Source organism: Aulonocara sp. 'chitande type north' Nkhata Bay, linkage group LG3 (assembly GCF_057382095.1).
Source record: "Aulonocara sp. 'chitande type north' Nkhata Bay isolate Kocher_YH1m ecotype deep benthic linkage group LG3, A_spYH_male_GT1.1, whole genome shotgun sequence".
NCBI classification, from domain to species: Eukaryota; Metazoa; Chordata; class Actinopteri; order Cichliformes; family Cichlidae; genus Aulonocara; species Aulonocara sp. 'chitande type north' Nkhata Bay.
Window position 1 is genome coordinate 68,236,035 of NC_141346.1, and position 27,122 is coordinate 68,263,156.

Here is a 27,122-nt window from a genome sequence, read left to right on the forward strand (position 1 = left end):
GACAAGACGTTGAACTAAACAGACAGATTCACACACAGACGGGGTGACACCATAGACAGACAGAGATACAGATGCAGACCGAATATAACACGTAGAACTCAAACAACAATAATCATCATGATAATAAACTGGAAAATGATAATAATAAACTTAAAGCGCTGGGTCACCGACCCAGGACCATGACATCATCAGATTCTAACAACAACTAAACAACAACTAACAACTAAAAGCACTAATTAGATGCCTTATATTAAATATATCCAAGCCCAGCAATAATACATCTTACTATTGCTAATATTAACAAAACTAAAAAGGGTAGGCGATGTTATTTAAAAAATACAGTTCACCAAGTCTTAAAAAATAAAACTCAAAAATAGAATTAAAAAAGAAAATAAAGAATAAATTAAACTATCCATCCAGATCTTTACAACCAACAACATCAAATCCATCTTCATTGAATGGCCTAATTCTCAAATAAATTTGTAAAATAAAGTAAGATTAAAATAAGACTTCTCAATATAGCCAATATTTACAAAACTAAAACGGGTTGGCATAGTAATGAAAAAAAAAATGTGAGGATGCTGTTTGTAGATTACAGCTCAGCATTCAATACCATCGTTCCCTTGAAGCTGGACAGGAAACTGCAGGATCTAGGACTGAGCAGCTCCCTCTGCAGCTGGATCCTTAGCTTCCTGTCTGACAGACACTGAACACTGGTGCTCCACAGGGGTGTGTACTGAGCCCTCTCCTGTACTCACTCTACACCTACGACTGCACAGCCACTAACAACTCCAACATCATTGTGAAGTTTGCGGACGACACTACAGTGGTGGGCCTTATCACCAACGGTGATGAGACGGCTTACAGGGAGGAGGTCAGCGCCCTGACCCACTGGTGTCAAGACAACCATCTCACCCTCAACGTCGCAAAGACAAAGGAGTTGATAGTGGACTTCCGGAGGTGCAGAGAAGTACACACCCCCATCACCATCAACGGCGCTGCTGTGGAGAGAGTGAGCAGCTTCCGTTTCCTTGGTGTACATCTGGCTGAGGATCTTACGTGGTCAGTACACACAAACAAAACAGTGAAGAAGGCGCAGCAGCGCCTCTTCTTTCTCAGGAGACTGAAAAGATTCGGCATGAGCCCCCGCATCCTCAGGACCTTCTATCACTGTGCCATTGAGAGCATCCTCACTGGATGCATCACCACCTGGTATGGCAACAGCACCGCCTACAACCGCAAAGCTCTCCAGCGAGTAGTGCGGTGCTCTGAACGGATAATTGGAGGTGAGCTTCCCTCCCTCCAAGACATCTACAGGAAGCGCTGCCTGAGGAAAGCGGGGAGGATCATCAAGGACTCCAGTCACCCCAGCCATAAACTGTTCAGACTGCTTCCATCAGGAAGGAGGTTCTGCAGCATCCGGTCCCGTACCAGCAGACTGAGAGACAGCTTTTTCCATCAGGCCATCAGACTGCTGAACACTTCATAGACACCTCAGCTTCACTACTGGAACTTCAACATTATGCACTCCATACTGTACAGTAATGCCACTGTTTTGCACATATTCAACTCTGTATATTTTTATATATTTTATTTTATTATTTTTTTTACTATTTAATTTGTAAAAATGTGCATACACACACACACACACACACACACACACACACACACGTAGGAAAATATTTAGTATACACATCCAGAAATGCATACACTATTATATATTGTACATATATTTATTAGTTTCAGGTTGGCCATTCTTGTATTTTGCTCGTTTGTGTTGTTGTGTTTTGCACATCTCTGTTGCTTGTGGGGCTCGCACACAAGAATTTCACTCGCATGTGCTGTGCCAGTGTGCCTGCACATGTGATGTGACAATAAAAGTGATTTGATTTGATTTGAAAACTAAACTAACAGTGGGTCAAAAGCTCTGTTTCATGGTCAGCAGTAGAGATGGCCCTGTCCCAACTTTGAGATGCATCGGTTAATATTTTATTAGCTTAGTTATCCAGCTTAGAGTAATTAACCATTTAACCAAATTGATGATAGTAGCATTCATTGCATCGGTCCTATTAGCACTGCAGTCCTCAAGGAACTGTGTTATTGATGTCGGATATCTTCTTTATCTGCAAGGCTTCATCTCAACGGATTCACGTCACTGAGCCAAAGTCTGATGAGTCTGTATGTGGCTGCTTGAACTTGGTTACTTACAAAGGGTTTGTAAACATGCAGATCGAGCTGCTACTGTGTTCAGTGATAAATCCGCTGTGCTTGTTTGTAAACAATATGCCAAGGAAACTCAAAGAACACTTTTTTAAATGAATTAATATTTATTTTGTTTACAATTTACGATGAAATCAGTCAGTTGCACTTGCTTATGTGTAGAAGTGAAGGAAGTGTGTTTTCCCCAAGCAGCCTGCCTTCACAGCTGCAGGCAGTGATACGAGTGAGGAAGGGCAGATGTGTCATCATGTGCAGAGGTTTGTGTGGAGGTGAGGGTGGGGTTTGGTGGGTGGGCAGCTTTTCACTTCCTTGGCCTTATGCCAGTGTGACAGTCGATGTCTCTGTGTCTCTTCTGCGGGAGGTTATTTTGAAGGTCTCCCAGTTTTATTGGAGGAAGTGTTTGCCGGACCGCTGAAGCGCTCTCCCACCCCTCGGTTCCATTCTTCCTTTGTACCCAGCTCCTCTCCCTCAGCTACATTTTCTCAAGCGAGAATGGCTTAAAGGAGTCTCAGTGGGGACTTTCCCTTTTAGTTTAAAAAAGCAACACAAAACCCTCGTGGCTCGTAATGAAGCCTTTATCGTGTCCACCAGAGATAATGCAGTTTAAATAAATGATTACAATAGCAGTAGCAATGGTAGCATGAAGGGGAGACTACAATGATCCTAGCACATGCTTCCACTATGCTGTGCAGATGAGCTCATTTAGAACATCAGCAGAAACATGGCACCTCCATCCCCGGGATGAAACATCCCGCTGTTTCCTGCAACACCCAAGATGATCGTCCAAGACGTCTTATCCACAAAGCAGTTGGAAAACCTGACGAGGGGTGGGGGGTGTTAATGTCCATCTAAGAGATCAGCCCACTGTGGGTGGGGTGACCTGGAGTGGGCACTCCACCCTTTTCCTGCTGAGGACCATGGCCTCAGATTCAGTTATGGAAGTAAATACAGAAGGTACCAATCCTCCAGCTGCAGGAACATGAAGGCAGTCCAAAAAACCCAAAACTACTTTTGCTTGTTTAGCTTGTAGGAAACGAGGGAACTGATTTTACCAGTGGCGCTGTCTGGGTCTCCAGGCTCTGAGTACATCACTACAGTTTAGCAGCTGCACTACTTAAGTTTGTTGTTGGAACAGGCAGGTTAGCTTTAAGGATGCAGAACAGCTACTGTAATCTAAACAGGGGCCTCTGCAGCTGTCAGCCATAACGAAACGCACTGCTTTTAAAGCATCACATCAAAAACTGGTCAGATAATCACATTTTTATTAGTGTCATTGATGAGTTTATATTATTTTAAGGTGTAGTACAGAAGGGTGAAGCTGTCGGCCTGTACTAACAGCCAATAGGGGGCAATCAGTCTATTTTAGCTTCCTGTACGGAGGGCTGTCCTGTGACTGCTTTAACCAGGAAACAACATTTTACATATTTTTAGGCAAAGACATCGACTTTGGGGGTAACGATGGTCACAGAATCGTGGAGTAAGTCTGCTTGAACCAAAGGCAGGGCTTTGTATGCATCATTCACATTAACTTAATATAAGCAGTGAATAAAGATGAGATGAATCATTTAACTGTGGATTTCCCACTTCAGGGAGCTGTGCAGCAGTTTTAACATGCTACCACTAGGTGGAGCTAAAAGCTGATATTTTGAACTAATGATCAGAGGCTGCTGTAAGATGCACACAGCAAACATTTTGGGCCTGACACCACAATTTGTGCACAGTGTACACAGCTACTTCAGACGCACATACAAAAACCAGCTCATCCACATGTGTGCGATCTGCACATCATACAGAACATTTATAGTTCATTCAATCCTCAAAATACGAAATCATCCTCATCAGACTGTCACGTGTCCCTGTGGCGACTCCAAGAAAGGCCTCGTCTCACGCCGAGCTTTGATTTAACAGGTGAAACACATCCACACCTCAGAGTACCTGTTAACGGTTCCTCCTGCAGGTTTTGGGTCGGTTGTATGACTCCACGTGTTAGTGGATCTTTGTCTACAAACATCCTAAACCAACTGAACCCATGATCTGTGCTTAGGCAGGCGATCAGAAGCAAAAGCTTAGTGGGCAGGACCTCCTGAGAGGCAGCTCTCCTGTACCAAAGATGAGTGCTCAGCACAGGCGAGCAGCCATTCATGCCCTGCTGTTTAAACAACATTAAACAGGTTTTTAAAGCAGCCGACATGAGTTCATCTGGTATTTAAAGCTGGTAAAATGAGTTCACTTTGTAGAGCCGAATAACAGGACCACAGTAAGATTAAAAAACAATGTCGATCATTTTGAGAATAAAGTCAAAAATCTTTTTAGAGAAAAACACTGAAATGTGGCGATTACAGTCGTTTTAAGTGCCACGGCTGCACTGTGAGCTGGTGAAATGCTTCAGGATCAGGTTTAGTTGCAATAACTAATCTGCACATTTCCACTTTATTCTCAGAAGGACCTTTATGTTAATGTGCTCCCTACACTCCTATGTAGGAAGGACACTTTCAGCAGGAGACAAGGCCAAAGATTTTTGTAAAGCTCCAATGGATTCAAAGTTCAGAGTTTGCATAAAGGTGGCTTTAATAAAGACACACTTACAAATAAAGTTTTTTTTAAAGCTTTAACTCCAGAACAAACTGGAGAAACTTCTCAACTTTTAGTTTTCAGACGACGGCGCTCTCAACTCAGCACGCTCGCCATGATGTGTCACTTTGTATCCAGACCTCCTGCTGGATTCTTCTTCATATTTCACACGTCTTTGCAAACTGTGAGGTCGCACACAACAAAACAGAACAACAGAGATGCATCTGTGCGGACGCTGTTTGATCCCAGGGAAATGAATGAATCGGATATCTGATCGGAGACCGAAGCAGAGTAGTGTTACTGGTCAGACTTGTGCCTTATAGAGCTCTTCAAAGTCCTGTTTCACTTTTTTCCACCCAACACACACGCACACACACCTGCAAACTAAATTTAATAAATAAGACGTACAATGTTGTAAGGCAAAGTTGATCATGCACTTGTCACGATAAACAACAACATACATGGCAGCAGAATCACTCCCACCCACCAACCCTTCATATCAAGCTTTCAGATTGTTGCCTGCTGACATCCTGATCTCGTACATCTACCCCCGATTTCTGCAGCAGGGTGAACTCTTTGTTCAGGGGGGTCGAAGCAGCAGGCTGGACCCACTGTGAGGTTTAGACACGCCAACTACAGCTGGAACTGATACAGGACGAGTCAGAGGCTCGGATCCAGCACCCAACTGCTGTGTGCCTCAGGACGTCCCGAGATAGCTCTGCAGCTTCCTTACTGTACTTCTGTCCAAAGAGCAAAGGTCAAAGTCAAACGTAGTGTTTGTAATGTGGAAGTGTCCGGTCTCTTCAATCAGGTTTACAATCTACAAGACAGAAAGTGAGAGTGGTGGGCACAGGCTGGGTCAAAGTAAAGTCTGCAACTATTAACTATTGTTATACATTACTACTTCATCATTATTATTTCGTCTAAGGTCTAATATTTATTTTAAACAAGCAGATTTCTTTATGCAGTCATCTGCTGCAGGCACACCATGCTCTCAGCTGGCCAATCAGAAGAGAGCTTCGACCTGCGCTAACGTGTTTCCTCAACTGGTCGATTTAAACCGTGTGAATAAAATCTGAGATCTGAAAATCACTGAATTCAGTTTTTACATCTGACACGGATCCCAAACTTTGTAGAAGTGGGTTTGTGTCTGATGGACGTATCGGACACTGCTGACATCAGCTCACCTGTTGCAGTATGTGACCTTCTCTTAGTGTCATTAGTCTTTTATGCAGCTCCACCAGCTCATCCAGGTAAACCTGAAAAGCACAAAGCAAAGACGGCTGTCATGATGTAGCAGTGGCTGATGGTAACAAACCCCAAGACATAACAACACTTTCCATATTTCAGAATATTTACTAGTCTACTCCACATCTAAAAACCAAAGACACTCGTTCTCACCTTATCACACTCCATGCTTTTGTCTTGCTTGCTCTGCTTGGTGGGACTTTTTACTTCCACTATCTGACAGACAGAAGAGCAAAGAGTCACCCAGGGTCACGCACACACCTGGATACTGTGGCTTTCAATCACGCTGATCTAAGACATAAGCCAGTATATTACTGATATGATTACCTGGTTATTAGTAGACTTTAATAAGGGCGGGGCCTCACTGCACGACAGCGGGGAATGGGAGGAGCTGTCACTTCTGCTGCCATCACTTAAACTAATCCTAAGTGTGAAGTCACAAAGAATAAAGACATTAAAACTGTTGTCTCAGCTGTTAGCTAAAAACCGCTAACAATGAAAAATCCCCCATCTGAGAGAGTGGGGACGAAGGACGGTCTTTAACATGAAGATGACTCTCGCAGAATCAGTGTCAGGGAGGGGCCTGCTAGATCAGGGGTGTCCAACTCCAGGCCTCGAGGGCCGGTGTCCTGCAGGTTTTAGATCTCACCCTGGGTCAACACACCTGAATCACATGATTAGTTCATTACCAGCCTCTGGAGAACTTCAGGACATCATGAGGAGGTCATTTATCCATTTGAATCAGCTGTGTTGGATCAAGGACACATCTAAAACCTGCAGGACACCGGCCATCGAGGCCTGGAATTGCCCACCCCTGGCATAGATGATAGAAAACCGGTCAACTGTTGGAGACGGAGACGATCTGGTTAAGTTATGCTTTTTGGCCAAGGTTGACGGCACGCCTCCACCAACAGGATGGTGGAGAGAGTTGGAAAGAGCTTACATGAAATACTTGAAAAGTTAGTAAAAGGCACGTTGAAAGAACCTTTAGAAACTGTCCCAAGCAATTTTAACCAAGATTTAAATAGCGGCTCTTCATCATTTTACAGGTTTGTTGTTAAAGGCTGGCTCTACTGCACAAACATGTGAGATACAAAGTAGCCCTCATAATAGCAATATCCTGGTTAGAAGGAATTCATTACCAATGTCTGCACACAGCTCTATGAAACTAAACTAGTGTGCGGTTCAGCCATTCGAAAAGCTGCCCTCGGGTTACTAACCTGTGCTGGTGGTGTGTGAGGTGTGCTGCTCGATCCGTGTCTGAATCCACGTCGTCGTTGTTGTCCTCTGAATCGTCGTCGTCGTCCGAGTGCAGATCCTGCATCACTGACTGCAGCGGGCCAAGCACTGAGTGGAACAGTTCAATAAAGCCTCAGTCATTGCAGTTTAAACCTCAGGAATACAAGCAGAAAGCTGCAGATTGTGACGTTGGTACTGTAAAGCTCAGCAAATGTGGACTGGTGATCTGACTTTCAAAGGGAACATGCACACATCTCGAACTCTACATAGCTGACTTACAGCTCTGGTTTTCAATTGTTCTCATTGCTCAGGAAAACAACATGATTCTTTCATGTTCTTCAATCTCAAAATGATTTAGCAGCCTCTCTTACGACGTCTTCAACTTTCTGAACCGACTCAAAGTAAAAGTTTATAAACCAGGGCTGTGCCCGTTTGTTTACAGGCTCAAAGTGATACTTTAAGAAGATTTGTGGTAATAATGTTTCTGATCATTTACACAAAAAGATATTTTCTGCAGCATTTCTAAGTTTGATTAAATGAAGGGCATCCCATGATTGCTTCCAATGAGCTACTGTCACTGATGACACAGTGCCGTTTGCAGCAGCGTGAAAGTGGCACGGCACTGCAACACAGAATAAGTCAAATGTAGTACAGAAACAGGGTTGGTGTTAGTCGTAGTTTGGCCTGGAAACTTTTGTTAAACAGTAACTAAAGTAACTTAACCTTGTGACTCTTTAGGAACCTGCACAATATTTTCACAATAAAACTGAAGACTCTCTTCTACCTGGGATGTTGGGTCATGAGTTGAGCTTTTTAACCTGCTGCTTTGGTCTTGCACCATGTACTGTATCAGTAACTTTCATCCACTGTTTGCTCTTCCTGTCACATGACGTCCTTCAGCCACACTTGGTGGAGTCATTTGTTTACATTTGGGTCACATGACACCAGCAGCTAATATCTCCCCACACACAGCCTGACTGTAGCGCACAGTTTTTTCACCTGAAGGGCTGAAACAGGTTCTTGCATATGTTGCAGAGCACTGTGATTGTTGGAGGTTCCTGAAGTTGCTCCACTGCAGACTGACACATGTGGCTCTCACTCCCAGACATGCCCAGGCTTGTCTCTTAATTGCATGCACTAGGGATCATAACCACCTGGTGTTGCTATAGCAATGATATCTCAGTACGACAGTTTTGTATCACGTAAGAATTTGTACCGGTATGATTGCAGACAATATGATATACACAGCTAGTTAATGCTTCCACTTTACAATAATAAAGCTTATGGTTCATATTAGAATATGTAGGAGGGATCACTCTCCTCAGCCTTCCCGGGAAAGTCTGTGCCAGCGGGCTGGAAATGAGAGTTCGTCCACTGCAGGAGCACGATGTAGAGTGGCTACATAAGATGCAGGTTCAGGCATACCAGGCGAATTCAAGGTCTGGCTATACCAGCATGGTATAGTACCAAGACTCATTGGCAAGTCCTGCATGGGGCGTTAGGGACTCGGGTCCACCCACTTCCAACAATGGGCAATAGCTGAGCCCTGGCTGAGGAGAGGCATGGTCCGAGCCGAGGTCCGGCAGCTAGAGGAGGAAAGCACGGAACTGGGTTTACAAGGAATCTGGACATAGTGGGACCTGTCAAAGCAGACGATTAATTGGCTTTAACTTTGGAGCCTTTCCACATCTTAATATTGCTCCGCTTAGTCTACAAGTCAATGACGGAGGAGCCACAGTGCAGGTTATGTGGGGCGATGGCGCACAGGCTGGAAGAATGCAAGACTACTGTTAGCCAGGGAAGACAGAGATGGCGCCATGACCAGGTCCTGAGACTGAGCAGTACTGTGAGAAAGTAGCATCACACAACACCAACATCAGGTGGCTGGAGGACCCAACAGCAGACCAAAGAACCTCCCAGAAAAAGCCAACATAACAAACACAGACATCCAACAATGACTCCACAATGAAGAGCTGGATAGTACTGGACACCTACTGGCTAAAGAGGCAAACAGCCCTCCAAGAACACCTGGCAGCAGCTGCTGGCTAATCAACCACACACAGTGGTGCTGGACAAGGAGCAGAAGGCTGCAGTTGTGATAGATGTGGCAGTCCCAGCAGAGAGCATGTCAGGAAGGGGAGCAGGAGAAAAACTGGAGCCAACGTAGAAGGTCAAGAACGAAGTGGTCCCAGTAGGAATGAACGCGTTAGGAGCTGTAATCCCTAAAGTGGAAGAGCCAGGCACAACATTTCTCACATGACCGGGTCCACTGCCAGAGACCTCGAGGTTGAGGTCACCGAGATTCAAACTCGTCGACGTCGTTAGCTTAAATCCTACGTAGCCTCGTTCTTGAGGTACTGCATGCACAAACCTGGCTCTCCACCCCAACCATCCGACCAGCGGGGTGATGACAATCAGCCTTTTTACAGCCGAGAGGAAAAACACAACATGCAGAGATATGTCAGGTTTTCATGATCCAGCCATTCATCCTTCCTTCAGTGGGTACTTCTTAACTTCAGTTCCAGACTTTCTCTTTGATATTTGGTCACATTGGGGCCCGATGAATGTAAAAACAAAGAATTACCAGATTTGGTTTTTTACCTTATTTTTGTTTTTAAGAAAAATATCAGCCACATCTGATAAAATTTTATAGAACAGCAGCAGTATAATGTCCTCGTAAGTGGATATCAGGCCCTTGTAGAGCAAAATTTAGTATTTTGGTCTAAATAACCCAAAATGTGATGTCCACATATGTGGACGCCCGGTCCTAGGAGATTAACATGAGCATAACATTTTTCAGGCAAACGCCTCCATGTGTAATTAACATAGAGCCACAGTATTGTTACTGTTTTGTAATCAGCCATAGGCACTAGCACCGACTATTTTAAAGTGTTACTGTTACTAGTAAGCTAACATAAACTAACCAACCCAGTGACATCACATGCTGATGTCGGTAAACGTGTTATATAAACTTAAACTTTAAGCACTTACTTCTTAAATCGAGCTGCACAGACAGCGTTACCTTTGAGAGCAGGGCTCAGTGGTGTAAATTAGCCTTCATACATGTAGAGTTTCATGTCCACTTTAATGATAACAGCTAATTATCTCAAATCGTGAGCATGTTAAATTCCCACCAAGCAGGTTAACGATTATGGTAACTGTGTAACACTTCAGTTTTCTTTACATTGGGGTTTTGCTGAGTGCTGTGCATTGTTGTGAATGTCAGCTACATGTGTCGTAGTGAGGAAAGAGGTTGTGTGTCTGCCTGTGTGCAGGGGTGCTGCGTGTCAGCTGGAGGCGGTGAAACAACACTGTTCAATATCGATCCTGCTGCTAAGCAGCGTTTAATCCAACAGGAAATGTTAGTTTTAATTTGTAACAGTGTAGCAACCTTATGACAACCATACCACAGTCTCTACAGGGCACACAATAAGTGTTAGGCTACCACTGTGTACTTGGTGTTACGCTTGCATGACAACAGACTGTTGGACGCATCATTTTGCTTTCTTTGATTTCTACCAGTGAGTGTGATAAGTTTATGTCAGCTGGACCTAAAGTGATGTTAAAAACACTGTTTAAGCTTCACACTGCCAGACTGAATACTTCCACCTGTGTAACACAACAGTTGGACTCACTATAGTCTCGTCACATCCTGACATCACCCCAGCCCTGTCCTCTGTGCATCGTGGAAAGTGACGATGGGAAAACATTCAGACACTTTGTGCTCACGTTAGTTTTCCTCTCCCAGATTCTCCCAACAAGCAGCTGAAGATCTATTAGGATAATTGTTGTTATCACAGTTAATATTCCAGATTTATCTGATTACATCTCAACACCCCACCACCCACCCCCCTTTGTCCTGTGCTGTTGTTGATTTGTTGAAAAGAAAAGTCATTAAAAAGTGAATTCAATTCTTCTACGGTGCTGCTGAGCACACGCATGTGTGCGAGGCGGCTGTTTGCTGGTTTGCTGAATGGCACTGAACACATGTGCCTGTACAGTTTAAATCATTTGCTCACGATTATGTTTAATTTCACGTGGCACTCATGATATAAATCTAATCACGAAAACAAACAAATCAAAGCGCTGCAGTTTATTGGTTACATCGCTTTGACTGCACGAAGTGTCACGTATGATGTTAGTGTCACTAACAAACAGCACAAACTAAACTTTGTAACTTGTGTGCACGGTCCAAGTCGGTTACCTTGTCGTTTGTGGGGTGTGGGAGCAAAGCTTGAACTGGAGCTGGAACCCGCTGGACTGGGCTGCTCAGACTGGGAGGAAGAAGAGAAACAGGCAGCGATTAATGATAAAAATATGACTCAAACTGCTGTTTGACTGAATGTGGCGGTTCTGCAAACACAGAAGCAAATGAATACTATTCGAGCCCCGGCTCCGACAGTCTCGGTCGTTGTGTCCTTGGGCCGTTGCCTACTGGTGGTGGTCAGAGGGCCCGGTGGCACCAGTGTCCAACACCATCGCCTCTGTCAGTGCCCCCCAGGGTGGCTGTGGCTACAATGTAGCTGCCATCACCAGTGTGTGAATGGGTGGATGACTGGATGTGTAAAGTGCTTTGGGGTCCTTAGGGACTAGAAAAGCGCTATATAAATACAGGCCATTTACCATTTACTGTTATTATTATGTATGTGCTGAAAGAAGACCAAACCCAGCAGGAGTGGACCAACCTGGACTCACCAGTGTTCCCACTCTGAACACGTTCGGCTTTCAAACCACCTCCAAGGGACAGGAATTAAGAGTTACAGTGAGGGGGACTCTCTTTATTAAAAATATGTTTATTTATCAAGGTTTGTATTTATTTTCAACAAATACAAACATAAAACAAACGAGGCTGCAGAGAGCACTGGATGTCTTTTTCCAACTAATGTCAGAACTATCTGTCCTGACCTTAGTTGGAGAAAGAAAAGCTCCAACAGGAGGTTTCATAGTGCCATCCATCGTCTGTTGGGTCGGCAAAGCATCAAGAGAAAATTAGATTTCTGTGTAAATGTTCAAGGTTGAAGCAGTACCTTTTATAACAGCACACACAGTTCACATGAAACAGTGTGTGCTGACATTTCCATACAGTCCTTCCCTTCATGTCCATGTTTGTGTTTGACACGTCTGTAGTTTGGATTCATAAAAGCCAAAAATGAAAATCGTTCTTTTAAACCCTTTCTTGAAGCAGCATCTGCCCACAGGCAGCAGAGGCTCACACAGCCCAGAGTGAGGATGTTTGACTCTTTCAGATTGACTGAGATGTGGACTTAAACAATGACAGTGCACGTTTAAACGTGTTTCAATGTACATGCACAGATACATAAGGAAACCTTCACAGTGCAAAACATGGTGAGGAGAAACGTGAGAGAAAGAGCGCACAGCTGCTCTGCTGGTTTACAGGCTTCTTCAAAGTGTCATAAATCTGACCGGCACTCCTGTTTACGGCTTTTGTTCTCCTTTACTCCAAGTAAGCAAACCCAATCACATCAAGAGACAATAAACCGACAGCACATCCAGGAAACTGTCTGACGGTCTAGTTTAGAAACCACGGGGAACAAAGTGGGAAAAGTTGATGCCTGCAGCCGCTCTCACATCCACAGCTCGCAGCGCTCTGCCTCAGCTCTGCTCCTCACGCTCGAACCATCCGATTCATCTGCTCTGGATTTCCTCTGATTAGTTCCCAACAATGGGTTCAGCTATGGTTCCCCCGCTGCTCTGCACAGCGAGCAACCCGCTCGCTCCTCCACGCGTCCACTGTCACAGATCAATATCCCATCTGTGATCTGTTCAGCCTACAATAATGAATCCCGCTAACCTGCAAAGCTAATGACAACAGATGGCTGGCACTCATTTCAGTTTGAAAATAAGAGTGAGAGGATTGTCCACAGCAGCAGACGACATCTCATGAAGAGCAAACAAATCTGGGATGTGATTAAAACAGCTGAATGTAGAAAAACACTGCACAGACTCAGGATAACATGAATACTGTCATTCAAAATAAAGATATTATTTTTATCATGTTTGAATTTTTAGACACTCTTCCATAATTAAATGTTCTTCGTGCTGTGTGATGGTGATGAGTGGACACTTAAATCAAATAGATGATGAACTTTCTTTTACTAAATTTATCTGTCACCAGAACGTCACCAGTGTGACATCGTCAGCATCCTGAGACACCAGCATCTCTGTGGGGTCCTGACCATCCAGCACAAAGCGCCTCGACGATGCGGCGCCATGGAAATAAAACCGATTCGTTTTAAACAGACGTGAGCTGGTCGGAGGCCACACCCAGTTTCCCTTCCTTCATGTCATCACCTCGTCCGCGTTTCCTTCTCTGCCGTTTTTATCCGAGCACTCACTCCCAAACTCTGAGATCAAAGATGAAGCAATGGGAGCGCTGGGCTGTGTCGCCTCAGGCCCACCAAGGTTGCTAGCCTGGGCACAATCAAATGCCTGGAATTTGTCAGCCCACATGCTTTTTACAACCAGTAGCTGCAGCAGCCCCCACCCCAAAGCTACTTCCATGACAAAAAACACAGGTTTCGGTGCCACTCTGTGAGAACTCCTTTGACTAACCACGCGGCAGAGAACGATGCATGAAAGAGCTGCACTTCGTACAATCACTGACAACAGAAATAAAAACTGCTGCAGAAAGAAATGCTGTGAAGCACAAACACGCAGCCATTTGATTCTTTCAAAGCTAAAAGAATTAAAGAGGAGCTGTGCTATTTACGGCCCTTGTTTCTCCTCAGGTGCCGTAAAACCATAAATCTTTCTCGTCTGTGATTTGGCTTTAAAACTTCTTTATGGGGAGGCTCTCTGCAAACCAGCGTGGGCATGGCAACAAGGTCAAATGTCAGCCTGTTCATGAAGCTGCAGCATTTTCCTAATTTGGCTCACGGGTTTGAAGAAGACGCAGACACTCTGTTAGATACTCGACATCTTCATCATCAGCTGTTTGCTCCCAAACCAATCAATGTGCAGACGAACGCACCAGAACTTCCACCAGGTTTACTGGTGGAAGTTACCAGTAGATGAGCTCATTCCCAGCTGTAACGACAGTAAAGCGTCATGTTTACTCACATCCGATCTGGCAGACTGGTCCTCCATATCAGAGTCATTAGCATCAACCAGGTCCTGGAATGGCGGCAGCGTGGACACGCTCCTGAGGTCTGCATCCTCGCTTTCTGCTCGTAGCTTACTGCTGTGCAGCTGCGATCTGTCTCTCAGTAGTTTCTTATCCAAACACGGACCGTCCAACTCTGAAATCTGCATTTCCGAGGAATTCACAAACCCCTTTTTGCGTCTTTTGGTCCCGTGATCGTCACCTTCGAGGCCGGACAAGCGCTTGTTTAACCTCGACGCATGAGTTATCCCCTCAGTCCTACGCTCCTTAGACAAAGACTTGGGCTGCTTGAAGCCCATCTTAGGATTGATCTCTCTAAGTGGCTGGTTCTCTTTGGGTTTCCTGGAAGATTCTTTGGGGGCTTTTCCGGGTTCCCAGCCCGAGTCCCTGAAGGCACTTTTGGGGTCTTTTAAATCTTTTGGGGTCTTGTCTATATGGTCCTTAAATGGCTTGTGGAGTTTGGAGATGCTGCTGTTGTCAGAGCTGGTGGTTGTGGCCATGATGAGGAAAGTGTTTCCTGTAGAGCCATCCTGCAGATTGAAACAAACACAGGAGATCAGATAGTAGCGTCGGATATTTAAGTAGCTGTAGATGAAAAGTGACATCAAGCAAAACAATAACAAAAGAGAAAGAAAGACTGAAGCTACACGGGAAAAACACGTAAAGCTCAGAGTGTTCAGGCACAAGGCAAAGGGAAGCTCCTCGCGCTGTCAGGGCGCTAATGAGACCATACCGCTGTCAGCTGATACAGTATCGAACACGCCACCGATTTTACAAGCAAAGATGTTTTTAAAGGTGCCGTGGACATGAAACCCACTCAGTCCACACATGCAAAGACATCATACACGTGCACGTATTAAGTTATGCATAGTAATGAAAAACAATGCAGGGAAAAGTGCTGAACACACTAACTGAAACTTGTACAAAAACCTTTATTGATAGTACAGCTTCAAGACGCCTCCTTTATGAAGGAAGCAGTCACACTGCTCAGGTGTGGTTTCGTCCCAGTCTGTGGGATCATAATCTGAACAGGTGATTGGCTCTAATCCTAACTGTCCCTCACGCTGATGTTGAAGCCAAAGCTGATTGGGCGAAACAAAAACACAAAGTGTGGAACAGATCAGCTGATTCTGTTTGCTAATGTGTTGCTAATATCTTTCTACATTTTCTTAGTTTAAACCAAGTTTTTCTGAGTAAATATGAGTTCTAAATCAGTGCATTCTGTTTTTATTTACATTTCACGCAGTGTCCCAATATTGGCTGACAAACACTGCAATGATCAACTGTACAGCGAAACACTGATGCTGTGTTACTGTAAAACACTAAATATCTGTTTCTTTGTCCACAAACATCCACACGGGTAAATCTTCGGCCCCTGACATTCTGATGTACGTCAGATATTATAAAGTGGATCCAAACAATCTCAGAAAAATGAGGGATGTTCCTGGCCACTCATTTCTAAGCCGACTAAACGAGGAAAGCCAAACGGCTGCTGTGAAACTAAGAAACACTGCAACACACTGTGGGTTCAGTTTGAGGGCTGTATAATGGACAAACACTGTAAATGCTGCTCAGCTGTGTGGCGTCTCACATCGTGCATGATGAACACGTTATCCTCCAACACCAGACTAAACCCAGAACAGAAACAGGTAACCTGATGGTAACCCTCAGCTGCATCAGAGGCTCCAAACTAACCTGCTGAGGTTGCTTTTAACAGCAGTTGTTCTGGTTTAATGTTCCAGCTATAAAAACATGATTTTGATATCATGCCATCTTAATTTTAAACTTACCACATACACTGATGTACTCATGCATATACACACAACAGACGATGACATCTTTGCTGCTGAGGAATTATTTTCCCTTTTTCCAATTTTAAAAATGTTTAAAAAAAATGTTTAAAACGTTAAAAAGAAAATATTTCAAACATTAAAGCACAACATTGGTTACTAGTAACCAAAATAACACAGGTGGCATAAAAACACATTGATTTGAACATTTGTGACCCACCTGTGGAAGACTGTAGGGTCCAGTCTCTCATCTAAAGGTTAAATATGATGTGAAGATAACTTTCTACTAAAGATGTTCATGCACTATTAAATATGACAAAACGAATACACTGTGGCACATTGTGCTGTGCATTATTAATGATGCACATTGATGCAATTCATAGAAACACCATAAATGATCATCCATTTCCTCTGACGGGTCGTTGCATTAAAATAAATATATCAATAATGACTTTGGTTTGCAGAGCGCCTCACATGAAACCCAAGGACGTGCTAGAAACAGTATAAATGAAAATATAGTGAAGAAGCCTACAGCTCCCTCACAACAACCGCCTTCTGCAGTTTATCCAAGGAAACACAAAGACATTCCCAAGCCAGCCGAGAAGCAACCTCTCCTGGGACCGCCTCCCAGAAGGCCACGCCCTGAACACCTCACCCCGGCGACAGCTGACTCAAATGGTAAATGGCCTGTATTTATATAGCGCTTTACTAGTCCCTAAGGACCCCAAAGCGCTTTACATATCCAGTCATCCACCCATTCACACACACATTCACACACTGGTGATGGCAGCTACATTGTAGCCACAGCCACCCTGGGGCGCACTGACAGAGGCGAGGCTGCCGGACACTGGCGCCACCGGGCCCTCTGACCACCACCAGTAGGCAACGGGTGAAGTGTCTTGCCCAAGGACACAACGATGAGACTGTCCGAGCCGGGGCTCAAACCAGCAACCTTCCGAGTACAAGGCGAACTCCCAACTCTTGAGCCACGATCGCCCTCCTTTCGATGTAGAAGGACATCGACTGCAGTCCGAGTCCCTCTTGAACTCGTCACCCTATCACAAAGCAAAAGCCCACCTTCGGAGAAAGCTCACGTCTTGCATCTGCGATCTCATTCTTTGCACTTCAGCAGTGAGTAACAATAACAGGCCTAGTTTTATAAGCGATGGCTGCTTTGCCATTTGCTGGCAGACGACTGCGTATGGGAGACACAATTTTCTCCCATTGGGCACCAATTAAAGCGTTAACATTAAACAACTAGTCCTTCTGATACGTTTAATGACAGCAGCTCTGATGATTCATTCCTGCTAAGAAGTTCAATTCAATTTTATTCATACAGCCAAATCACAACAAGCTTTACATTGTACAGTATATCCTATAATAACAGATACAGAGAAAAATCTTATCCACATACAACACCATCTCAGTTCTGTTCACCACAGCTCAATTATACACATTATGACATAATCATTTTGCCTAGCAACAAGCTTTTAGCATATATAAACTTTACCACCATATTATTATTTATTGATTGATTTTTTTTACTTTTTTAATTAAGTATATCAACTAACAATATTGTAGTTTTAGTGATTCATCTAAAACAAAATAAATAAATTAGTACCAAACACCGGTGCACCCTGGGAGAGGCTCCAGGCCCCGACAGGCCAAAGCGTTTAGTGCAGTACAAGCCGGAATCACCCTGAGGTTTAAAAAACATATTTCATGCTTGTGCTACAACTTTTTTGCAGCAGCTGGTCTTTGCTGCAAAACGAGCGACCTTTGTAGCAGCAGTGCTATAAGCTAACAAGGTAAAGAGCAGAGACACTGACCTTGGACGCATTAAAGCCTTTGCTTTTCTTTGTGTCAGAGCTGTTGGGAAGTGTTGCCAGCTTGAGGTGGGAGCCAAACAGGGAGGTTGAGCCCTCCTGCATTATCATCACCTGCCAAAGGAAAATCAGCAGCTTAAATGAGCAGAGAGTTCTTTGCTTTCAGTAAATGTAGAGTGTTCAGTCTCTACCAGGACAGCTGATAATGAATCAGTCATTTACTGAGTAATATCACTGTGTTTGTAGAGTCAAGTACCAGAAAAAAGGACATCAGTAAAGAATGTTCAGCTTTACTGTCAAGCAGCTTGTGTGAGCACTTTTGTACATATTTGTTCTATATTACATCGATTTCATCCCAGTCATCCCAGTGACATCAGTGCCTCACATGTACATGTAACTGACTTGGCTCAAACCCATTCCCATAAAAAAAAAAAAAAAAAAAAAACTGCATCAAAAACAACAACAACAATCAAAGAAAGAACAACAAAGGATTCTTCACTTGTACAAGTGAAGATGGATATCATGAAGATTTAGAGTAACACATAAATGCCACACAGTTACCAAACACACACAAAACCATATGACCATAGACTATACTGGCTGCACTCGAGGTTCACCTGAAGCACAACAAGTGAGCACCGCTCCAACTGCAACTCCAATCCCCAAACGTTTGATCGAATGCTTATATAGGTCATCATGTGCTACCACATACCCCTCTTCATGAAACGCCTCACGTGGTCTGAAATCTTACTCAAGAACAGAACCCGATTCCTGCCTAGCCTAAACATTTAGCTAATTACGGCTAATCATGAAGTGGACCTGCTGTCATCTTAGATCGCAGTGCAGGGGCGGGGCCGGTGTCCTGCAGGTTACAGAGCTCACCCTGGGTCAACACACCTGAATCACATGACTAGCTCATTACCAGGCCTCTGGAGAACTTCAGGACATGTTGAGGAGGTAAATAAACTGGATTAAAATGAAGTCAGTGCACATGAAAGTCCCAGTGAGGGAATTGAAAAGCTTAGCAAAGGATGGCAAGTTAAAGATGTGTTTATTGAACTCATTATAAACACTTTATCAACATTTTAACAACATAAACCGTTGTTCCACGATTTCTGGCACAGCTTTAAAAAGAAACACATGCTTTATGTTTAGCAACAGCGTTTGATTTTCGTACTGCACATTATAGCAAACATGTCCACTTTGGTCCTGTCCATACACAACCACAGATTTGTGACTTTGTAAAGCTCAACTGTGCTGCTCTGTTATTTTTGGCAAACTCCAGGAAGACAGTCGCACTATGTTAACGTAGATGTAAACGCTCCAGACAAGAAAACAACCAAAACCTCTGCTGGTGTGGAGCAGCAGGGCCGTACATACACTGCCCCGTGAACGCCGTGTTTCCATGACTGCAGGCGTTTTATGTGGATCTGACAGTTGTTCAAGTGCACAATTTAGTAACGGGACACATTTGAAACAACTGGTTTTGACTGAAATCCCTTAAATTAAAGTGCTACAACAAAGTTCAACATCTGCAGCAACAATAGCTGCTACATTGTGTCATTGCTGAGGTGGTAACAGTAACAGGGAGGAGGAGTCATGAGCTACAAGCCTGTTAGAAATCTTACCTTTGAGTCTTCTGAACTTCTTTTGTGAGGATTTCGTTGCTGTGAAGGACAACAGAAGAACAGGGTGACAATCTTGGTAAACAGAAAAATACAAACTATTCATTACTATTCATATCTCACATATGCAGGGTAAACTAGTTCAGCCATTGACTGTCCAGACTGACTGTAGCACTTCAGCCCACTGTGGGGCCAATCAGAGGCTCCAGACATGTCAAATAAAGTGAATCACTACTGAAGTGCAGTTTTAAAACCCTCAGATTTACTGAGGAACGTAAACTTATGTCATTGCTGTAAAGACTATACACATATACTCCACACATACTACATCCATGATATAAAGCGACAGCCCAGGATGGACCTGGTCTGTCACGCCCTCGTGCCTACCCCTCCAGCTTTCAGTAACTTCCTACGAAACTCCTCTGTTGGATTGTTGAAGGTGAGCTTCTCACAGCGGAGGTGATTGACGGGCGGGTGACCTTCCAGGTGGAGGAACAAGTCATAATCAAAGCGAACTTTCTTCGGTTCTTCCTACGGAGAAGTGGAAGGAAAACCACGAAAGGGACAAACAATAAAAACCCGTCATGCAGCACGTTACCCACATCATGCTCTGTTTTTGACTGCATCATTTAATTAGATTCAATTCAATTTTATTTACACAGCATCAAATCACAGCAAAAGTCGCCTGAAGGTGCTTTATATTGGACAGTAGATACAGAGAAAAATCCAACAGTCATATGACCCCCTATGAGCAGCACTTTGGCGACAGTGGGAAGGAAAAACTCCCTTTTAACAGGAGGGGCGGGGCCATCTGCTGTGACCGGACTACATTATTCAGATCCCAAACACCCTCTGAAGCCTGAACCATGAAATAACAGACAGAATTTTTTTTTTTAATTAATTAATTAAAATTTAAATTTCATATAAACCCTTCATTTTGATTGAATTTGCTACATCTGGCAAAAATGTGTTGTGCAATTTATTTACTTTCTTCAGGGGAAAATAAATAAATCACACTGATTATGTACAAGAACTGTATTTGTTAAATATGATACACTAGGCACTAAGTAAGTACCACAGTAACACAGCAAACTCAATTCCTGATTGTAATTAAAAAAATAAGTTGAGAAATTTAAGGCAGCTTTCAAATGAACATCCATGTTTTTCCTGGGTTAAGATCAACTTTGATTTTTTGCTTTTGGACTTACTTTTATTATTTTTACTGGCTTTTTTAGTTTGAATCACCATTTGATGAAATGATGACAGTTTGGGTTGAGACGACCTTTGCTCAGGAGTCAGCATCTGTTAGATGTGTTCGAAAGGCTCTCTGCTAGAAAACGTCAAAGAAAATAGAGCCAGTGGAACCAGTGGAACCAGTAACAAGCTAAAACTCTGGAACAAATGCTGCTTCTGAATTTTGCACCAATAACCAATAATGGAGCTCTTCCAGCACTACAAAATGCACCTTTCTCTCCACTGGATGTGCCAGTTCATGGCTCTGACCCAGTATCTGTGTGGGGTCGTTTAATTTAAATCTCTGCATTCATGACCTACGTTACCAGGTGTCGTCACCCAAAGAGAGAACCAGTTCATCCAGCCTTTACCCTCACATGGCAAAGGTGGCATCGCCTTTAGGCCCAGCTGTGTGTGTGACCTGCTGCTTTGTTAGAGCTGCACACACACCTCTGAGTATTGGTAGGCCAGTTTTTTCTCTTTTCCAGCAAAAACACTTTCAAGAGAGCACAACTGAATCACGCGTACACTCCTTCAGTAACGTCGCTGCAGAAGCTTCCACATAATACATAAAATGTTGCAACAGCTTGAAAAGACGTGACTCTTGATAGAAAAATGAAAACAGCTCTGAATGGACACATTTGACAATCAGCCTCTCCAAAGCTGCAGTTCAGGAACGACCTGGTGCAAACCCGACACATGTTCAGAGCATACACAAAAACCCCTTCATGGTTTAGAGGTTCAGGGTCTTACAACAATAGTGCATTACCCACAGACACAAACCCTGGCAGCTGAGTGCTGCTTGTTAAATGTACCTTGTTTCTGAAATAAACTTCGATGGGCAAGATGAAGCCTGCGTATCCAGATTCCTCCACTTTGTACGGTGGATCCTTGCACACTGAAAGAGAAAACTGCTGTTAGACTTCAGCACCAGGAGGCTGACAGTTCACAAAGCTTGCTTTAAATTCATGCAGTTACATGAAATGCAGAGCAGCGCTGAGTGTGCTGCAGCCATCTGGTTGGGTTGCTGGGAGACGGCCGCTCTGACAAACACAAAAAACCCAACCATTACATAAATCACATCCCCTCCACACCTGAACCAGGTGACAGGACTGTATTAAGACTGTTGCTTCATTTATTGTGTCATTAAACACACTAATCCTGCAGCTGTGTTCTCATGAGACCTCATTAACTCAATTTCTGCAGCCTACTCTGATGCATCGATACAGAGAGCGGGCGTCCATTAGAGCCAAAGCCTTAAACACACACGACAAGGCCAAGACGTCCACGCATGCTCGTAGAGGAGCACACGGATCACAGCGGATCCCTCCTGAGTCACAAACTGTACCAATGCAGGAAATGTACTAATTAAGTTACGTGTGCTTATTGAACAAAGGAAGCTTTGCTTAATTCTCAAATATTGTCCGTTTGACACATCACAGCATGCAGCTACGATGGTGATGCGTGTGAATGTGTAGAAATGCTGTACGGATGGATGAGAGTAGAGAAGGACGACATCTTTCTCACATCGTCCCTCTGCTGCCTCCAACATCTTCGTTCCTGAAAATCACATCTTTTCAAATTATTGTTGTTAATAAGTTACAAACTATTTTACTTACTGGTCACGGATCTAATCCAGTAGTCTAGAACTACATCTGTCCATGTATTCATACTATGACAGCAGTGGCACCTCTCAGTGTCCTTGTATACACAGCTATGTGCTCAGTTTGAAAATCCTACATGTGCTCAGGTTTCAGTGGTTTAGGTTGAAAAAGCAGCCATGACCTGATGGAGCACATAATGGTTGTTGTGAAACGTTAGCTTCATGCTTTTCAGGATTTTTTTTCCTTCCACACTTTTAAATCTGCAGCTGTTTGACAAAATTAAATGTCACAGCCTTTGTTACCCTCAAAATGAACCAGGATCCTTATTTTAGGACAGATGTGTCATAGACACTAGGCTTGTAACAATACTACAGTTTCAGTTTTAATACCAATACCCAGAAAAATAGCATGGTGAAGAGTATAACTGCATCCTACACCAACAGAAGTAATGGTGAAGACTTTATCTTGAAAATGTCAAGTTGTTACCTTTCAACTAATTCTTTCAAATATAAAGTTGATTTAAATAAAATCAATCCTGGTGGCCTGCAGCGCTCCCCCTCAGCCAAAGACACGAATTTAAAAATCAGAGCTGATTTTCAGAGATGTTGTCCTCCAACCACGAGGTCAGCGGGATTCAAACTCATCTGAGATTTTCAGCAGATACACCTCTGGTATCAAGTTGAAAATCTTAGGTGACCTCCTCCTTGAGTTATCACATTCACAAGACTTTACAAATCCTTGATCCCCGACCTTGACGCTGAGCTCTTTAGAAGAGCACCTATGGCATGAACTTCCCAACCCTACATCCCCTCATTCTTGATGTATCACATCTGGACAAAGTGTGGTATTAGCTGTGTTGAAATGAAGAAGACAGAAAACAGAGTGCTTACTGTGAACGCTCACACCGCTCACTGCCTGGATTTCCAAACTGACCTTTCAGGCAGCTCTTTACATCCTGGTAATTGCTAATAGTTAAACAGCAATGCTGACATGTGCTCCTGCCAGGTTAATATTTATGATAATTTCTTAATACTTTAATACTAGTGAAATGCAAGCTTCACTGATCTCTGGAGATTCCTCTGAAAGGACTGTTCGGTGTTAAAGACAGCTGTTAGCTGCATGCCTGACTTACTGCAGCAGTGCCATGTGAAAACAGCACTGTTTGTATTGATGTTCTTGCAAATATGTACCATTGGAGTCAGTGATTAACATCTGAGTGCCTATTTTTTGACAGCCCTAATAGAGACATTGCTTATGTTTGGAGAACGCAGGGACTGATGTAGACCCCAAAAACACGTCCCCACAGTGAAACGAGGGCGTGGGAGTATTAGTCTGTGGGTATGCTTCAGTCCATCTGGAACTGGAAATCTTGTCAAGGTGGAAGGAATTATCAAGAAAGACACACATGTGATAGTTTGGAAAGAAAAGATCAAGCAGCCAAACCTGGATCTAAGTAATCGCTTTGTCACATTTTCCTTTGTCTGAAAACGCCTGCGTCTCATCTGTTTGTGGGTTTATATTGGTGCTAATGTAGGACCCTTACATTCATACATCCCTGTAAAGAGGCACTTTGACGTTCAATCACTGTTGCTCTACTAGAGACAGTGCTATTAAAACTGTTCCAAAGTACTGACTAAGCCAATCTCAAAGAGCAAGGGCCGACCAAAGCTGCACATCAGCATGAAGCTATGGTCCAGCAGGCAACAGTTGCTCCTGTTCTCGGATGAACGCTACAAAAAGCTGAGCAAAAGCATTCTTCTTATGTCATGGTGAATCTGATTAGTGCTTATTTATGCACAGACAACACTAATTCATCATGATATTCACCGCAGGTGATGAAGAGTGTCTGTGGTTGACTGAGCAGAGCACCCAACAACAACCCTGCACTCCACCACTCTACACGACCTCTCCTGACTCTACATCACACTAATCAGGTAACAGCAAGACCCTTCGACAAAATGAGGTCAACATTAAGCTCCTGAGCAGCAAGAGCAGAGCAGGGATGAACGCACACGCTAAAGTTTGTGTTGGAGGTCAGTTAGGCCGTACGGGTGGAGAGCCTCAGCAAGTTAAAGGTTAGCATCCTCCTCGCTGCTCGTCGTACCTCTCCCACCCCGCTAGCACACATGCTAATGCAGGTCACATACAGAAGCAGGCTGCATACACACTATATCACATATGTCAGCCTGTTAAGATACACACACCTCCACAGAAACGCACTGAAAGAAACTCCTGATCAAAGGTCTGAGACTAACAGCGCACACAGCAGGGTGAAACTTCCACACCTCACCTATAAAACCACCACAGAAGTGTTGGATGCTCAGTGAGCTCCGGGGTGGCAAACTTTAATTCTTGCAAAAGGTTGATCAATTTCCTATTATTTGATCTGATTTTATTAGCGTCAACATCATCAACATGTTTGATGAAGAGCAAACATGATGCAGACGATGTAGGACAACTCGAACATGCCTGAGAAGGACCGTTTACGAAGTTTGGATGAACCTTCAGAGTCGTAAACTGAAATCACAGCAGAGAACACTCAGATCTGATTTATGACAACATCTGCATATCATAATAATGATAACGAAAGTAGCTCCTCAGACGTGTAACTGATGAGTCCGATGAAGAAGGAAGTAATAATGGAGCACATTATGATTCTTTACGTCCAATAAAAGCTGCCAAACCAGTGTTAGAACGAATCTAACATTACGAGAACCATCGAGAAAAAGTGAACAGCAGAAAGAGACAGCAGGTTGGTCACATCAGCTCCAGTCGGTGCTGCTCCTCGATATTAATGTTTTCCATGGGGGGGAATAAAGGATATGCAGGGTGTGATTGAGGTGGGTGATCTGCTGCACCCTCAAACGAAGCAGCCACAAGAAGAAGAAGAAGAAGACGAAGAAGACGAAGAAGAAGAGTGGTTTATTTGTACAGCACCAACGCGCAGTCGATTTAATGTGCTTCATATTTTAGGGTAAAGATCCAACAGACAATCTACGCACGTGGAAACCAAACTACACCACCATCAGAGGTGGGCTTCAGGTGTGCACCAGTACTTCCTGAAACTATTGGCCTCCTGTTACCTCACGAGGTAAGACATGCTGCACTACATCTGCTTACTAGCTATCATGTACTGGATATAACGTCCCAGTATGGAGAGTATGGCTACAACAATGACTTATTCAGACTTATGGATATATTCATGTCAAAAAGGTTAACAAGTAATAATAAATGAATGCATAGGCTTTCACAGGTTTCAGGCCCTAATAAAACTCCACCAGCAGGCCACGAGTCTCAGAGCGAGTCCTGACTCAGGCCTCGGAGCTTTGTTGTGGGGAGGGACTGTAAAGAAAGACAAATGTTTTATGGTAAGGCCAACTGAGAGGAGTGAAAGAGCTTTCAACAGACACCCCAAATAAATCAAGCTTCAATAAACCACTTCCTCAAACTTCCTTTCATTGATTGAACCGAGGAAGAGTTGGCATTTACAGCCCAGTTCCTGTTCCTTGGAGGTGGCCGCCTTGTTTATCGGCACCTCCTCCTAACCCCATGCTTTCTTGTAAACAACAGCAGCCAGCCTGGAGCTTTCTTTGTGTTTCACCTTCATGAGTGGGAAGCATTTTTGAGGAATCAAGGAACAATACCGGCAAAATCCCGAAGCCCTTCAGTTTCTCAGAGCTTATTTATTTTTCCTCCACGTTACAAACTACACGTTTCACGCAGTTTTCAGGGAGATGAACCATTTTTTTTATCTTCCAACTTTCCATAAAAGTGACAATTCTCTGAAATATCAAACACCTCTGAAGAGATTCCCTCCATCTGTAGATTAAACGGCACTACAGAATCCAAATGAGGTGCTTAAGCAGCACGAGCCTCTGCTGCCAAAAACAGCACCGCCTTCGCTGCTTCCTAACAACGTCTTTACCTCCATTTGTTCAGACAGCTTTGCCATTTGGCTGTCACCATGGAAACACCTCCATGCTGGCCTGCTAACTAAACAGCAGCAATGATGAAGCGCAACGGCGGCTTTACTCGCCGACTCGGGGAGCTTCTCCGAGCTACACACCCAATCGTTTGGAGAGTGAGAAGAAGTTAGACATGCGCCATCTTTTGGCGTTCTCGCTCTGACTCCCTTCGATGTTTGGATTGATAAGAAAACACTGATGTGCTGACATATGAAGAAGACTATATTGAGAGCACTTAGGATCTGAGATCTTATCAGTGGACCTAGTTTGGTTTGGTATTGCTACACAAGCCAATAAAGACCAGCTGACAACTGTAAACAGCAGCAGAGCTACAGGACTGATGTTCAGCACCTTCTACATTTTTTGGCGTCCCGACAGACCCCAGATATGTCCAGGTGGACATACAAAGCTTATATTTCATTTGACAAGCCAAGTGAAATGGAGACATGTTAAAAGGACGTCCACGTCCATTTAGTCCCCCCCACCTCCAAACCCTCTGGTTTCCAAGGCTACAGTTTATAACCATCTGTAGTAAATACTGCTGCAAAGGTTATCGTATAAATCAGCACACGACCTGCTGCCATTAAAGCAAACTGTTAGTCCTCACTTCAGTTTGTAATTTTAATATCTGCTCGTGACGTCTTTAAATGTCTCTGTTTTATTTCAGTGTGTAGGTGG

At 43.8% G+C, this 27,122-nt stretch overlaps 1 protein-coding gene across 2 annotated transcripts in view; it reads right to left on the reverse strand.

Annotated features, from left to right (window-relative positions):
* Window positions 1–4,725: 4,725 nt before the first annotated feature.
* LOC147336808 (protein AF-9-like) overlaps window positions 4,726–27,122 on the reverse strand; it is a 32,711-nt gene continuing 10,314 nt past the window's right edge. Inside the window, exons 3-14 of one of the 2 annotated variants that reach the window (XM_086285577.1) lie at window positions 21,854–21,918; window positions 21,691–21,773; window positions 20,030–20,173; window positions 19,646–19,684; window positions 18,021–18,131; window positions 14,359–14,931; window positions 11,483–11,552; window positions 7,260–7,386; window positions 6,367–6,463; window positions 6,193–6,255; window positions 5,979–6,050; window positions 4,726–5,611 (exon numbers count right to left, since the gene is read on the reverse strand). In XM_086285577.1, the coding sequence (XP_086141703.1) occupies window positions 5,489–5,611; window positions 5,979–6,050; window positions 6,193–6,255; window positions 6,367–6,463; window positions 7,260–7,386; window positions 11,483–11,552; window positions 14,359–14,931; window positions 18,021–18,131; window positions 19,646–19,684; window positions 20,030–20,173; window positions 21,691–21,773; window positions 21,854–21,918 (1,567 nt within the window). In that variant the 3' untranslated portion in view covers window positions 4,726–5,488. The remainder of the gene's footprint in view (window positions 5,612–5,978; window positions 6,051–6,192; window positions 6,256–6,366; window positions 6,464–7,259; window positions 7,387–11,482; window positions 11,553–14,358; window positions 14,932–18,020; window positions 18,132–19,645; window positions 19,685–20,029; window positions 20,174–21,690; window positions 21,774–21,853; window positions 21,919–27,122) is intronic. The other variant, XM_086285576.1, reaches the window with a different exon arrangement.